Source organism: Primulina huaijiensis, chromosome 15 (genome assembly GCF_012295235.1).
Source record: "Primulina huaijiensis isolate GDHJ02 chromosome 15, ASM1229523v2, whole genome shotgun sequence".
NCBI lineage: Eukaryota > Viridiplantae > Streptophyta > Magnoliopsida > Lamiales > Gesneriaceae > Primulina > Primulina huaijiensis.
The window spans coordinates 22,749,609-22,762,954 of NC_133320.1; the positions used below are offsets into that span (position 1 = coordinate 22,749,609).

At 35.6% G+C, this 13,346-nt stretch overlaps 2 protein-coding genes across 2 annotated transcripts; one reads left to right on the top strand and one right to left on the bottom strand.

Moving 5' to 3' along the window:
* On the bottom strand, positions 1–3,466 carry LOC140959088 (cell division cycle 5-like protein). The gene is made up of 2 exons (XM_073416833.1): positions 3,203–3,466; positions 1–2,624 (listed from the first exon to the last, which is right to left on the bottom strand). Exons 1-2 carry the CDS (start codon positions 3,377–3,379, stop codon positions 198–200), a joined length of 2,604 nt encoding a protein of 867 aa, XP_073272934.1. The 5' UTR covers positions 3,380–3,466; the 3' UTR covers positions 1–197.
* Positions 3,467–4,731: 1,265 nt separating this feature from the next.
* LOC140958909 (inositol phosphorylceramide glucuronosyltransferase 1-like) lies at positions 4,732–11,483 on the top strand. The gene is made up of 10 exons (XM_073416504.1): positions 4,732–5,139; positions 5,905–6,025; positions 6,220–6,405; positions 6,635–6,798; positions 7,564–7,671; positions 7,801–7,938; positions 8,026–8,133; positions 8,382–8,667; positions 8,751–8,874; positions 11,008–11,483. Exons 1-10 carry the CDS (start codon positions 4,888–4,890, stop codon positions 11,147–11,149), a joined length of 1,629 nt encoding a protein of 542 aa, XP_073272605.1. The 5' UTR covers positions 4,732–4,887; the 3' UTR covers positions 11,150–11,483.
* The last annotated feature ends 1,863 nt before the right edge of the window (positions 11,484–13,346 follow it).

A 13,346-nucleotide genomic window follows, 5' to 3' on the forward strand; every position in this document is an offset into this window, starting at 1 on the left:
TGAATCCGCGCGAAACAAAGCTAATCTCTTCAATATATGACTTCCATGCATTTTAACAAATTATTGGTGGTTGACATGTTTCCAGTAGAAACCAAATGGATCGACATTTTCGCCCCATGTTCATCTCTAGAACGCAGATATCGACACCTCTTGTTACAAACAAATAGAAATGCCAATATTTTTCGAGACAATTAATTTCATGCATCGTCTTTCGAGACATCAGATGTGTCAGCTTCCATAGAGTTTATTTCATCAGTGATGGCTGAAGGTGCTGACGTCTCGAGATCCTGTGCAGCGGATTGATCAGCAGTCTCCACCTCAGCACTCGACGATACGTGGGAGTTGTCTTCTGCAGCAGTTTCCTCCTTTCTTTTTGCTTGTAATCGGTACAAATCTATCAAATTCTGAACCCTTTCGAGTTCTGGTAATAGATCACCATAGCGTTTCTGTAAAATACGCTCGAGATCCTTTTGTTTCTGAACTTCTTCCCAAAGGTTACTGATCCTCCGTGTGGCTGCTAGTTGTTCTTGCTTCTGCAAAGTAAGGAAGCACTCAAGTTCTGTTCCTGCAGTATCCATCTGCTTGAAGGTTGCCTCGATCTGTGTCCAGAGTTTTCCAGCTCTCATTTGATAGCCATTAGTAAGAACTTTAATCTTCTGTTCATGCCGTTGAGCCTTTTTAGCATCATCATCCATCCTCTTCCTTATATTTTCAAACTCATTTTGAAAAGCGGTGAGTCTCTCCACATTGTTGGCAACGCTCGACAGACCATAGCCATCACGAGTGGGAAAGTACATGATATCATTTAAACATGTTTCATGCGCCTCTATGTACTCATCGAGTGATTCCTTTTCGTGGCCCATAGCCATTCGAATGAACTGGGCCTCCTCCTTTATTAATGTGTCAGCTTCTTTCAGCTCATTTTCTTCAAAGTCTTCAATCGAAGGAGCAGGCACAGACTTCCCATTCGCGGCACGTTTAGACCCTTTTTTCTTCTCTTTAGCAGGTTTCTCTTCCGATGGATATTTCACTTCATCATGTTCCAATAACAATAGAAGCTCTCTTCGTATTAACTCATCGGCCTGCTCAATTAATGTTGGAGGCACAACAGAGCTTTTGTCTTCATCAGCTCTAATCAAAGACCCCCTAATAAGTTCCAGCGAAGATGGTGGGGGTCTAGGCAGTTCCCTTTGCAGCACTTTCGATCTTTTCTTAAGTAATGCTTGTTGCCTCGCTTCTTCCTCTGCCTTTTCTCGAGTTATCCTGTCGGACATATCCTCCTCAATTTTCTCCTCAGGTTCTTCATCCTCGTCGGGGAAGGATTGGACAACTATCTGGTACTCGTTTTTGGGTTGTGGAAGGGTTTTCAATCCAGAGACCAGTTCCTTCCTCAAATCAGATTGCCTTAACTTGCCACTGTCATGTATATCTATTTCTTCATTAATGCGCAGCTCATCCCTCATTGGAGTACCTTTGGGGGTCATGCTAAAAGAATTATACCCATCGTGTGAAGGTGTCATGTTAATTCTAGGAGTAAGTCCCGCACCTCCGGGAGTTGCCGAAGGAGTTAAGAGGGGATTTGGAGTTGCAATATCCTTTTTCCTAGGAGTGACTCCAGAAAAGTCTGAAGGGTGCAACAATGGATTTTCTCCACCAAGCAGGGGAGTCTGAGATTGAGTCAATCTCCGCTGGTTCTCAGCCTCCATCATAATGGCATCCTGCTTGCTTGCAGGAGTTCTCTGAGGTGTTCGCATTGAAGGCATACCCTGCTGGGGTGTCTGTGCATAGTTTGCAAGAAGAGAACGTGTTGCAGCATTCCCTTCTGTTAATTCTTCACTCCCGATAAGATCACTGGCAATCCCCATCTTAGCAATCGCTTCTAGTTCATGGTCTGGGATCTGTGGTGCAGGGAGACTAAGTTTAGATCTTTTTCTTACTGTTTCAGGATCATTGAGCTTGTTGGCTTGTAGTATTGCTGATGGAGTATCCTGTCTCTGAGCAATTTTGTTCCTCGCAATGTCCTGCTTTCTAAGACGTGCTTCCCGGTCAACTCTTCTTTCACCTTCAAGTTCTTCAATGGTGGTTGGGAAGCTGACTAGTTCAGCTGGACGATCTTCATCAGCAACATCATAAAAGCCTGGAGGAGGTTTCTTTTCAAAGGGAATTTCTGCATTGTAGTCAATTCCCCTTCTCTTTCTCTTCCTTTTCCGGATGTCAATTCCAGCAGCTTTTAATTCTCTCCTTTTCTGCAACGAAGCAAGTCGTCGGGCCTCTTCAAGTTGCTTTTCTCTAGCTTTCCTCTTTGCCTTTTTGCCTCTTGTGTTGGCCAAACGAGCTCGTGCTTCAGAAAGCATCTCTTTCTCATCCTCGTCCATATCCACAGGATCAGGACGAGCTGGCTTAGATTCCGGATTTGGGTCAATCTCTCCTGGCCGCAATTTCCTTGGGTCGTCACCAGGTTCATAGTTCTCATCCTTAGCACATGCTGCATCCAAGAGCTTCTCATATCGTTCAAGGCACTGTGCTGGAGTACGACCCACAATCGGGGCAATAGTTCTCCACTGTGTGGGCATGAGCTTAGCCAGATGCAGCAGTTTTTCATCTTCTTCTCTGGTCCACTCAGTCTACATAGCACATACACAGACGCGTGTCATTTATCTAGCACATTAAACATGGATCACATAATCCAAGTTACAATGACTATAACGTTTAAAACCTTCTACAAAACTTCTCTAGTGGAAAATTTGGATTGGATAACCATACACAAGAAAGAATACAGGAAATTAAAGAATACAAGAAATTATAGCAAAAGCAAAAAACAAATCATCACTCTTCCAGGTGCAAAAGCGTTAACAGTCTCTTAAGTTTGCATGCACGTGGATACATACATCAGATAACACATAATCAACCCTTCCCAGAGTTTGCAAGAACAAGGAAAAAGAAAAAGTAATAAAATCATAATGGCTGAAAGAAGAAATGGAAACGTGTAATCAGCTAAAATCAGCAACAGTAGTTCCATCCAAATAATTCAAACCCCCAATTTTCCCCACTTTCTTCTATCACTATTTCACTCTCTCCCCTAATCTGACTTTCCCGCCTTCACTCTGATACATGTTGTTTCCATTCAGTCCAACTACTTTCACAACTAAATTACACAATACTTCCAAAAACACCAAAGTTGTAACATTAATCGAACTCTTACCTTTTTTATTGAGGGGTCCAGCCACTCGTACCAACGCGCCTTGCACTGCTTCGCGGATTTACGAACTAAAAGAGAAGAAATTCGTGCCCACTGATTCTTCCCATACTTCATCACCGCCGCCTTCAATATCTCATCTTCGGTGTTTTTCCAAACACCGCCTTTAATCATGATCCTCATCTTCGCAACGTTTTTCGATTTCCCCTGTCGCCGGATCTAGGGTTTGCTGGCAAATTGCGTGCAAAGTGGAGGTACAGTGGGTGTATGCAGGATAACGATCCTTGTCTAGGGTTTTTATGGGTTCAAAATACAAAATACAAAAAACAAAATTCTTTTTTTAAAAAAAATATAACGACAATTTCCATATAAATCCTCGAACTCATTTCGCATCGCACCTTATATTATCTATACTATTTATATTATTATATTATTAAATATAAGATTTAAAGTGAGTAGAAATATCAAAATATTTAATTTTATAATTATTTTTTTTATTCTATCTCAAAGGTAAAGTATGGTAGAGGGGCATATTCAATCCTTGTTTGTCTATTAGTTGGCAAATTGTGCAAAGGCTTCTAGTTCTGCATTCTATCTCAAAGGTAAAAATTTTTATGAGACGATCTCACGAATCTTATTTTGTGAGACGGATCTCTTATTTTGAGTCATTCATGAAAAAGTATTACTTTTTATGCTAAGAGTATTACTTTTTATTGTGAATATTGGTAGGGTTGACCAGTCTTACAGATAAAGATTCATGAGACCGTCTCACAAAAGACATACTCCCTACTGAAAACCTCCTCGAGTTATTTCATATTTTACATTAAAAAAATCTAAACAAAATTTCTCTTATAAATCGAACAACTCTTTTAAATTGAAAATAATTTCGTGTTAATTATTTATTATTATTTGATCAAATTAAAAATAATAATAACACATGTAACATATATACATCTTTTACCAATTGAAATAATAAAAAAAGAAACGAGAATATTTCTTTCACTTCATTTTGAACAATCACAACGGAGTAAGCGGAAATTCACATGGTCCAAGATCCCGACTCCTTTCAAAATTAAATGAGTGCAAAAAAAAGCATAAAAACATGTTTTAGTTAATTTTTTTATTTACAATTTTCATATTTTAATTAATAAAATATTTCTTATTTTTATCTATAATTTTTAAATGATTAGTAGGTTTCTTATAAGATGAGACATGTCAATTTTGCTTATATTTATAATAATAAGTAATATTTTTTTTCTTGATCTAAATAGGAAACTCGACTCACAAAATTGACTCGTGAGACCGTTTTTTGTTAAATAATTATATCACAATTTTGCATAAAAATATTTCTATTTAATTATCATAATATATAAGTAAATATTATAATTAAAATCGAATTTATGAAAATAACTTTTAATTTCAAATCCTAAAAATGCTTGTGTTTTTATTCACTAATTTTAAATAAATAATTGCACATTTTACCTAAAAAAAATTCAACTAAATTACTTTTTTTAAAATCATTAAAATACATTAGAATCAATTAAGAACGACAAAGTTGACAAGTCTTCGTTGGACGGTTGGAGACGACAACAAAGACCTGGGTAAAACGATTGTGGAAATCCCATCCCTTTTTGCCTTAGATTCGATCGACGGATCTTCCGAAACCTTCTCAAAATCCCATTCGAAGGATTATGGAATCGAATAAGTTAAAACCAGGATTTATTCTTTCGCTGTTATTGATTTTGATGATTGGAGTATGCAGTTGCGATAAAACTTTGGGATCTCAGAATTCGAAAGAAGCTTACGTCACCTTACTCTATGGCGATGAATTCCTACTCGGCGTGCGGGTTTTGGGGAAATCGATTCGCGACACGGGTTCTACCAAGGATATGGTTACTTTGGCTTCGGATGGAGTCTCCAATTATGCTAAAAAGTTGCTTAAGGTTTCTTTTATTTTCTCCCTTATTTCTTTATTTTTGCTTCAAAGATTGATTGTACAGACTGTATGCTATGAATATGCGATGTTTCTTTTTGTTTTTGAGTATTGTAGTGACTGTACCTTGGTTTGAGCTTTTTGTGATTAAGGGCGATGCTGGCTTTATATGTTGTGGAGATTAGGATAATCGGATTTCAAGCTTAAATTTTGCATCTTGGGTAGCTTTTTTTTTTCCTTCGTCAGTATTGGGATATTTTTTTCATTTAAAGTGTATTTTGAATTCAAAGTAATGAGTGAGTTGCTTGCCCTTACTAGACTTCAAGTAGATTCCACAACAGTACTTTCCTATAAAAAGTCTTTAATCTTGAGACATTACCTTACTAACTAAATGATGTTGTGATACAGTCCGGGTAGTTTAGTATCTTTGATGAATTCATGATATGAAGTTATTGCTCCGAAATTGAGTTGCGACGAAATCAGTGTAGAATGTGTTGCTTTTTTAACATGGGCAGACAAGTATTTCAATGGGTCTCAGTCCTGTGCTTTTGAAGCTCTAAATAAATTTTTGTGTGAACCTTACCTTTTTTTACCAAAAGGAAGGGTCTTTGGTAGATTCTTCTATTTCAAGTCTTGGAACCAGGGACATTGGTTCATTGATCCTTATTTTGGATAATGAAGTAAGTGTTGAGATGCTGATGATAAGGATGATAGTGCAGGTGCTCTTTATTTCTTTTAATTATTTCAATTGTTATAATTGGTTTCTATCATGCAGGCAGATGGCTGGATTGTGAAAACAATTAGTTTGTTGGAAAATCCCAATCAAGTACGTCCTTCAAGGTTTTGGGGAGTGTACACAAAGCTTAAGATATTCAATATGACAGACTACAAAAAAGGTGATCACCATTTGTATTAACAACGAGGCAGTAAATCTGTTGTAGGTTAAATTCTTCTATAATTTACGTGTTTTATAAAACTTGCTGGAACTTTTCATTTTTGATGATTGATTGGTGGTCATTTTAAATATTTGGATTTAGATAATTCGATGATTCATTGCCGTTCTTAATGTTATTACTTTGCATTTTGGCAGTGGTGTATCTTGATGCTGATACAATTGTGGTTAAGAGCATTGAAGATCTTTTCAAGTGTCGAAACTTTTGTGCCAACTTAAAGCATTCAGAAAGGCTGAATTCAGGAGTGATGGTGGTTGAACCGTCAGAAGAATTGTTCAATGACATGATGACCAAAGTGACCACCATGTATTCTTACACTGGAGGTATAGCATATTGGTGTTCCTCCATTTCTGTGGTTTTTTTGGTGAATACATGCTGTGTGAATAATACTTTGTAGTTTGATATGACTATTTGTGTCATTAAACTAAGATGGAAATGTCATGTTTACCTTGAATAATTGTTTTAATGCTAAATTGTTCAAATAATTGTTATGAGGACGATGGAGTTTCTTTCTTCTCCTTTTTATTACAAACTTTTCCCCGTACGCTGCAGGTGACCAAGGATTTCTCAACTCATACTACCCCGAATTTGCCAGTGCACGCATTTTTGACCCACATTTATCCCCAGAGGAGTTGAAATCTAGACCCATTCCCAAAATGGAGAGACTTTCTACTTTATACAATGCAGATGTTGGCCTTTACATGCTTGCCAATAAGGTAACATCTCATAGCTCCATAGCTGATTTTGTTTTTGTTTATGGATGTGACTAATTTAGAAGGGAGGAAGTAGACACTGTGAGAAAAAATGTTAAGTAATTGTCAATTGTTGCTCCCGTGTATTACAACACAGTTACTTCAGGCTGGCAAGCTGGCTCAAGGAAGGTGCCTGTTCGGTGCATTTGTGACTCTTTCTATTTTACTTGTCACTTTTGTGTGTTTCCAAACACTCTTCTTCTTATTGGTATATGGGTTGGGTGGTGTAATTATTCCTCATATTTATCTAATATTGACGAAGAAAAGATTTTACATGCGCTTCACCAGAAGTTTAATCTGAAATATGTGCTTTATGAGTTGAGACTTTATATATGTTTTACAGGAGCTGGACTGATAATATTCCATAAGATTTCGATGTCTCTTAAAAATTGGTGGTGGATATTAACATTTGAAGTAGCGGTAGTAGTATGTACATTTGGATTAAGAATGTTAAGGTGCAATAAGAGGCATGTACTAGAGGAAGAGTGGACATTTCAAGCAAAGAAAGCATTCATTCAAAAATGATAGCCGCATTTTGATAGGTATACTGTGTAACAGGATTAGTTCAACTAAATAAAGAAAGCTTTGATTTAGGTACTATTTTTTGGAAATTTTTCAGGGTATTTTCAATGTAGGGAGTTACCGGACTCCCTGAATTTCTTCATCTTCTATCCCATGTCTACCGAAAATCCTCTGATTTTTCTCTTTTTTGTTGGTCCAAACTTGTAGTGGATGGTTGATGAGGAAGAACTCCGTGTTATTCATTATACACTTGGTCCTCTTAAGCCTTGGGATTGGTGGACGTCTTGGCTTGTTAAGCCAGTCGATGTCTGGCAGGTAAATTATTGAAATTTTAAGTCGACGTATTATTGAGATTTGTCTGCTTTTTATTGTTGGATGCAATACTTGTGTATATCCTACATCACCAATTGGTTGACTAGTTTAGTTTTTGTTGATATAACCCAGAATGTTAGGGTAAAGCTTGAAGCAAGTCTTCCAGGAACTGCTGGGGGTCAAAATCCAAAGGATGATGTAGTAGTCAAATTTCTAATTCTGCTTCCATTTGTGTTCCTGGTTTTCTTTTATTATCGCTCCTTTTTACAGGTTCGGAACTATAATCTTCTTTTTCATTAAATGCTTGTAAATGTGCTCTTTACTGTCTATATTTGAAACGGTTGCTCATACACACAGACACGATCATTGTTTGATCACATTAGACACCTCTTCTACAAGTTGAGATCTGGAGGTATTCTTAGTTACTCTACGGTCAGTTCCTCTACCATCAGCTCTAGTCAGCAGGTGTGTTATACTCCCCAGCTTAAGATTATGCTGAAATATTCTTTTTAAGATTATGTGGATGATCCTTAATTCCAATTTTCGTAAAAGGAACTTGCTGCACTAAGATACATTGTCTACTCTCTGCATACTGATATTGCAATCTATTTAGCACTGGTGATACTCTCTGATGTACACATAACAATAAATTGTTGAGCCGTATTCTATACATTCTGATTTTTATTTTCACGTGATGGTGTATTGTAATACAGTTCCCAAATGCTACCTATAATAAGGTGCCTGTTTTTCTTGGTGCGATGTCAGTGGTTATATGCTTCGCTGCTGCAATTTTGTCGCTTGCACTCTCGATGTTGATCGTGCCTCGGCAAATAATGCCATGGACTGGTTTGCTTCTTGTGTATGAATGGACCTTCACAATTTTCTTCATACTGTTTGGAAGTTATCTGCATGTTATCCATCGATGTGGAAAGCATGCGGCCAATCGAGCATCTTCATTTTCATCTAATCCTGCATCATACGATCATGATTCTGGAAAAGGTATTATACATGCAAGGAAATACCTAGTTTAGCATGTTCTTGTATCCATATGACTGGAGTTATAGTGTTTGGTTTGTTTTCAGGTCATCTAAGACAAATGTCGTCTTGTGATGCCTCTGCATGGTATTATGGACTCGGGATGGCATCGCTAGCCTTGGCAGCTCCTCTATTACCATGTCTTTTTGGGATCACTGCTTTATTTTCAAGGTATTTTTGTGTGTTAATGACATTATCTTTCAGCTTTTGTAACTTTAGTTGTATGAAATTCTAAATTTTACACCATTTCAGCTTTTGTTGATGGTGGTGTGAATATTGATTAGATAGAACTAGGCTTTCTAAGATTTTCGTTTTATATGCTCTCTAGTCTCCAGTGATGTGCTGTTTGACCTGCTTTTGAGTTGGATTATTCCTCTAGCATCAATTTACATGTCACTGATGTCAGATATTAAATAATTGCTTAGTTGTTACGTTTTTCATGATGGTGATATTATTTATTTCATATTTTTAGATTTAGTTCTTAATTCTTTTATTTCTAGTAAAATGTTAAAATGTTGTGGAGGCCAAAAAGATAAATCGTGAAGTTGGATTGAATTTTGGCCCTTTAAGCAGTTGAGAACTAACCATAAAGTTCCGTTTAAACATTGACCCCTTCAAGTGGTTGACAAAGGACACGTGAAATTTTGGATAGCTATCACTTGAGACAAATAATGACGGATATGGTGAAGTTAAGGACCCAAGTGAAATATGATGCTCTGTGAAGATTTGTTTAAAATATGAAGCTTATTATTCTCTGATTACTCATCTGTTGAATTGCGGGTTTTCAATCTTAAAATGCCTTTCTAAAACTCAAGTCATTGGTTCCAAGCCTTTTCCTTTGGATTCCTATGACGGCTAAGTGTTGAATTCTGAGTTGTCGAGGACAGGTAAGGAAATGCTTGAGTTTGATTCTTCTATATTTGAAATGCTAATTCCTGTGTTCGTTTAGTCATAATTCTTAATATTTCTGACTTTTAGAACGCCTCAGAATATGGCAGGAAGATTGGATCCAATGAAGTAGTGCCTAACAAATGGTCCTATTGTCTAGACATTTGAAAGTGATGGTACATTGCATCACGAACTCAGATTTCCTTGGGAAGTGCTATAGTGCCTGTATACAACAAGATAATGTGCCCATAAAATTAAACGTAGAGTAGTCGCAAATGTGCTCGAGTTCACATGATTTATCAGCTGCTTGTTTGAACTAGATCTTAGAACTTGTTGCTAACTATGGGTGGGTGCTATTTTCGCTTACTCTCTTTGTTAAAGAGGAAGGACATGATGAACCCTGTTGGCAGCAATCCGTGATGATTTAGATGGTTTATCTCCGACTATTGAGTCTCGATGTTGTTTAAAGAACAATAGTTGTGTCAAAATATTATAGCAGCGATTGGCTAATAGTTGTTGGAGGATCGAACGATTGTCGTTTTATCAAAAACTATAGCAGATATTGTCACTTGGCCAAAAACAAAGCATATAGTAATGGTGCAACTCAAATATTTTAAACTGAACAGCAGTCCAAGGCCACAGTTCGACCGCTCTGTTAGCGGAGACAATTATTGCACCCCAACAGTCTCTCTTTCAACAATTGACTGCTTGCAATTTATGTGAATCGAACACGTGAGCTTGACTCTGATATCAATTATAAGGTTAGGACCGAATATTTGTCGTTTTACCAAAAGTTACAGCTGATAGTAACGATACAACTCAAATATTTTAAATTGTATAACAACCCAAACAATACGGTTCGATCGCTTTCTTAGCAAGAGCAATTATTGCACCCCAAGAGTTGTCATGATACATTTGTTTGAAATTATCAATTGATCATTTGTTTGCAGAGAATGAAATGACATGTGGAAGTGTGTAAAAATTTCCTAAATTTTTAATTCCATGCTTCTGACTTGTAATTTAATTATGGTTAATTAGGTTATTTTTTCCCGAGGAAACCTTTATTGCTGGTCTTATTAACGTTTTCTTTTCACTTCATGTGTTTCTCTCTGAAAGTGCATCAGACAAATGAATCTTGCTCAAATTTGAGATCTTTCAGCATCCTACTGTTGATGTTTATTTGCTGATGCACTATTATTCTAATATTACTTCACTTGGATCTATATAGTTATTGGATTCCTGGCTAACCTATTTGCTAAAAAACAGCAGTAATTATGGAAAATCGTATGAAGATTAGGGAGTGAATAATCTAGCGCATACTGATCAGTATGTGAAATAGAATTTGATCTGCGGAACTGTCCAATGACCAACTTAACTATTAAGTCTTTATGGTGAATGATACATCTGGTTTAACAGGTTAGGCTTAATGGTTGTGGGAGGCCTTGTTTTGGCATCATTTGCAACGTATGCCTCGGAACATCTTTCAATAAGAGCGTTTATCCGCGGTTATGAAGAGAGGGATGCGCAAAGAAACAGGACCTTCTGTTATTTCTGCTAGTTGGATGACTCAGTGTATTAAATTGTTTGACGACGCTTGGCTCGCCTGTATACACGGAGCAAGAGATGAAATACTGCTGGGAACCAGAACCTGACCTGAGATGAAGCGGTTGATCTTGTGTTAAGCTGGTAACGACTAACTGTGTTTATTGGCTCTGTAATTTATTTTTGACAAAGTTTTCCATGTAATTAGTTTTTTTTTTTTAAATGTTCTCCGTTTGTTGGATCACCTGACTTGAATGGCCCTTTTACAAAAATTGGGGATGTAATTTGACATCATATATTCAGTTTATATTCCTCTAATTTTGCATGGGAACCAAATACGTGTTGAAGTCTGTTTTTGCATGGATTCCTTGTGGTCGGTCCATCTTTTGTGCTTCTGTTTGGACCGAATGATTTTATTTTTTTATGCAATGACAATGGGAGATTTATATAAGAGTAGGTCTCTTGTGAGATCGTCTCACGAATCTTTATCTGTGAGACGAGTCAATTTTACCGATATTCACAATAAAATGTAATACTCTTAGAATAAAAAGTAATATTTTTTAATGGATGACTCAAATAAGATATCTGTATCACAAAATACGATCGTGAGACAGTCTCACACAAATTTTTGCCTTAATATGAACATAATCTAACTAACTAAACATATGTGATATGATTTGAACCCAATACCACTCTAATCTTGGGGTTTTACTCGTTTAAGTGAATACATTTCAAATTATTCCACGAAACAAGTATTTCAAATCCGTTGTTATAAATTAAATAAATAACTTTCAAATTAATAGATTTGCAAATGATCTATCTAAACAACTTAGTTCGATGAAGACTTCAAAAAACAAGTCAATAAATATATTACCCATCATTTTCAATATCCATTACGACCATATATAAATAAAAAGAAAAGGCAATTGCATAGATGGATTGTCTAAAAGCTTTCCACTCGATAAGATAATTTTGGTGGAATCATATCCACTAAGCTATCGATTGATTTTCCGACATATGGACCCTTCCATCGTACGAAAAACATAAATATGTACAAATCGAGACATAAAAAATAATAATGCATTGGTGAGTTTAGCTTTGCGAGTGTAGTAAATAAACCCACAAGTGTCTGAAGTCGGTTTGGCTTCTGAACAATAATTGAGTTTCATATTGCCTTATATNCGGAAATAATACTAGTGTAACGACGTATGGTTTACATGTTTGTATTAATTTTTTATAATTAATTTGATTTATATTCAAAAATAAGTAATATCATAATTATAAAACTAATGAAGTGACATACTACACTTTAAAATGATTATATTCAAATAAGAGTTCTATCGTAATTATAAAAATTAATGAGTGAGTTGTATAATAATTTGGAACGATAAATAAAAAAAACAAAAACATTATTTAAATCTCATAATAATAGTAATAAATATTACTTTCAATTTTTTTTTCTTTTTGGATGATGTGAAAATTCGCATCAATTATTTTTCGATGCATAATTTGTAAATCATGTTAATCAAATAAACCACATTGTATATAAGCTTGCGTCATGTATCATTCTTGTGGTCACATTATATATATTGAAAAAGTTGAAAAAATACCAATAGATCGATACATGTATTTATTTATTTTATATATGAAAGTGACAATTTTTTTATTTAGATGACATTTCAACGTCAAACTATTGTCTTATTCTAGATAAAAATAATCAGGTAAAATATACAGTCTTCGATATATATATATATATATATCCCAAATTAATTAAATATATCATATAAAACAATGTTATTATAAAGTGAAAGAATAAACTGTTATGACTAGTAGCGTGGCCACATTTACACCAAATCTTGATTAAATTTTAAATTAATTTGTATAATAATTGTCATTTCATAAAAATAATATTTTTTACAGTGCCACTCCAAACCATGACCTACCAGCACACATAATTACACTAGAAAATAATTTCGCAATCACTCCACAAAGTAGTATTATTATTTCCTAAAACTTTAGTTTGTGCCACTTACATTATCTTTTTTTTTTTTTTTTTAACGTATCTTCACTTTATTCACTCCATTCTTTAAATATTTTCACAATTAAGAAGTAGTCATCCGTTTTGGCATCTAAAAACAAAATTATGACATCCGAATGAAAGTCGACGATCACACTCGACAGTTTTCAAAATAAACGAGAATTTCAATAACATT

What these genes read in the sequence shown, in the direction of transcription:
- LOC140959088 (XM_073416833.1), bottom strand. Translation starts at nt 3,379, where the DNA reads ATGAGGATCATGATTAAAGGCGGTGTTTGGAAAAACACCGAAGATGAG. An exon ending in TGGACCCCTCAATAAAAAAG is followed by an intron (nt 2,625 to 3,202) that starts GTAAGAGTTCGA and finishes TGTGCTATGTAG; the next exon opens with ACTGAGTGGACCAGAGAAGA.
- LOC140958909 (XM_073416504.1), top strand. Translation starts at nt 4,888, where the DNA reads ATGGAATCGAATAAGTTAAAACCAGGATTTATTCTTTCGCTGTTATTG. An exon ending in AGCCAGTCGATGTCTGGCAG is followed by an intron (nt 7,672 to 7,800) that starts GTAAATTATTGA and finishes GATATAACCCAG; the next exon opens with AATGTTAGGGTAAAGCTTGA. An exon ending in CCATCAGCTCTAGTCAGCAG is followed by an intron (nt 8,134 to 8,381) that starts GTGTGTTATACT and finishes ATTGTAATACAG; the next exon opens with TTCCCAAATGCTACCTATAA.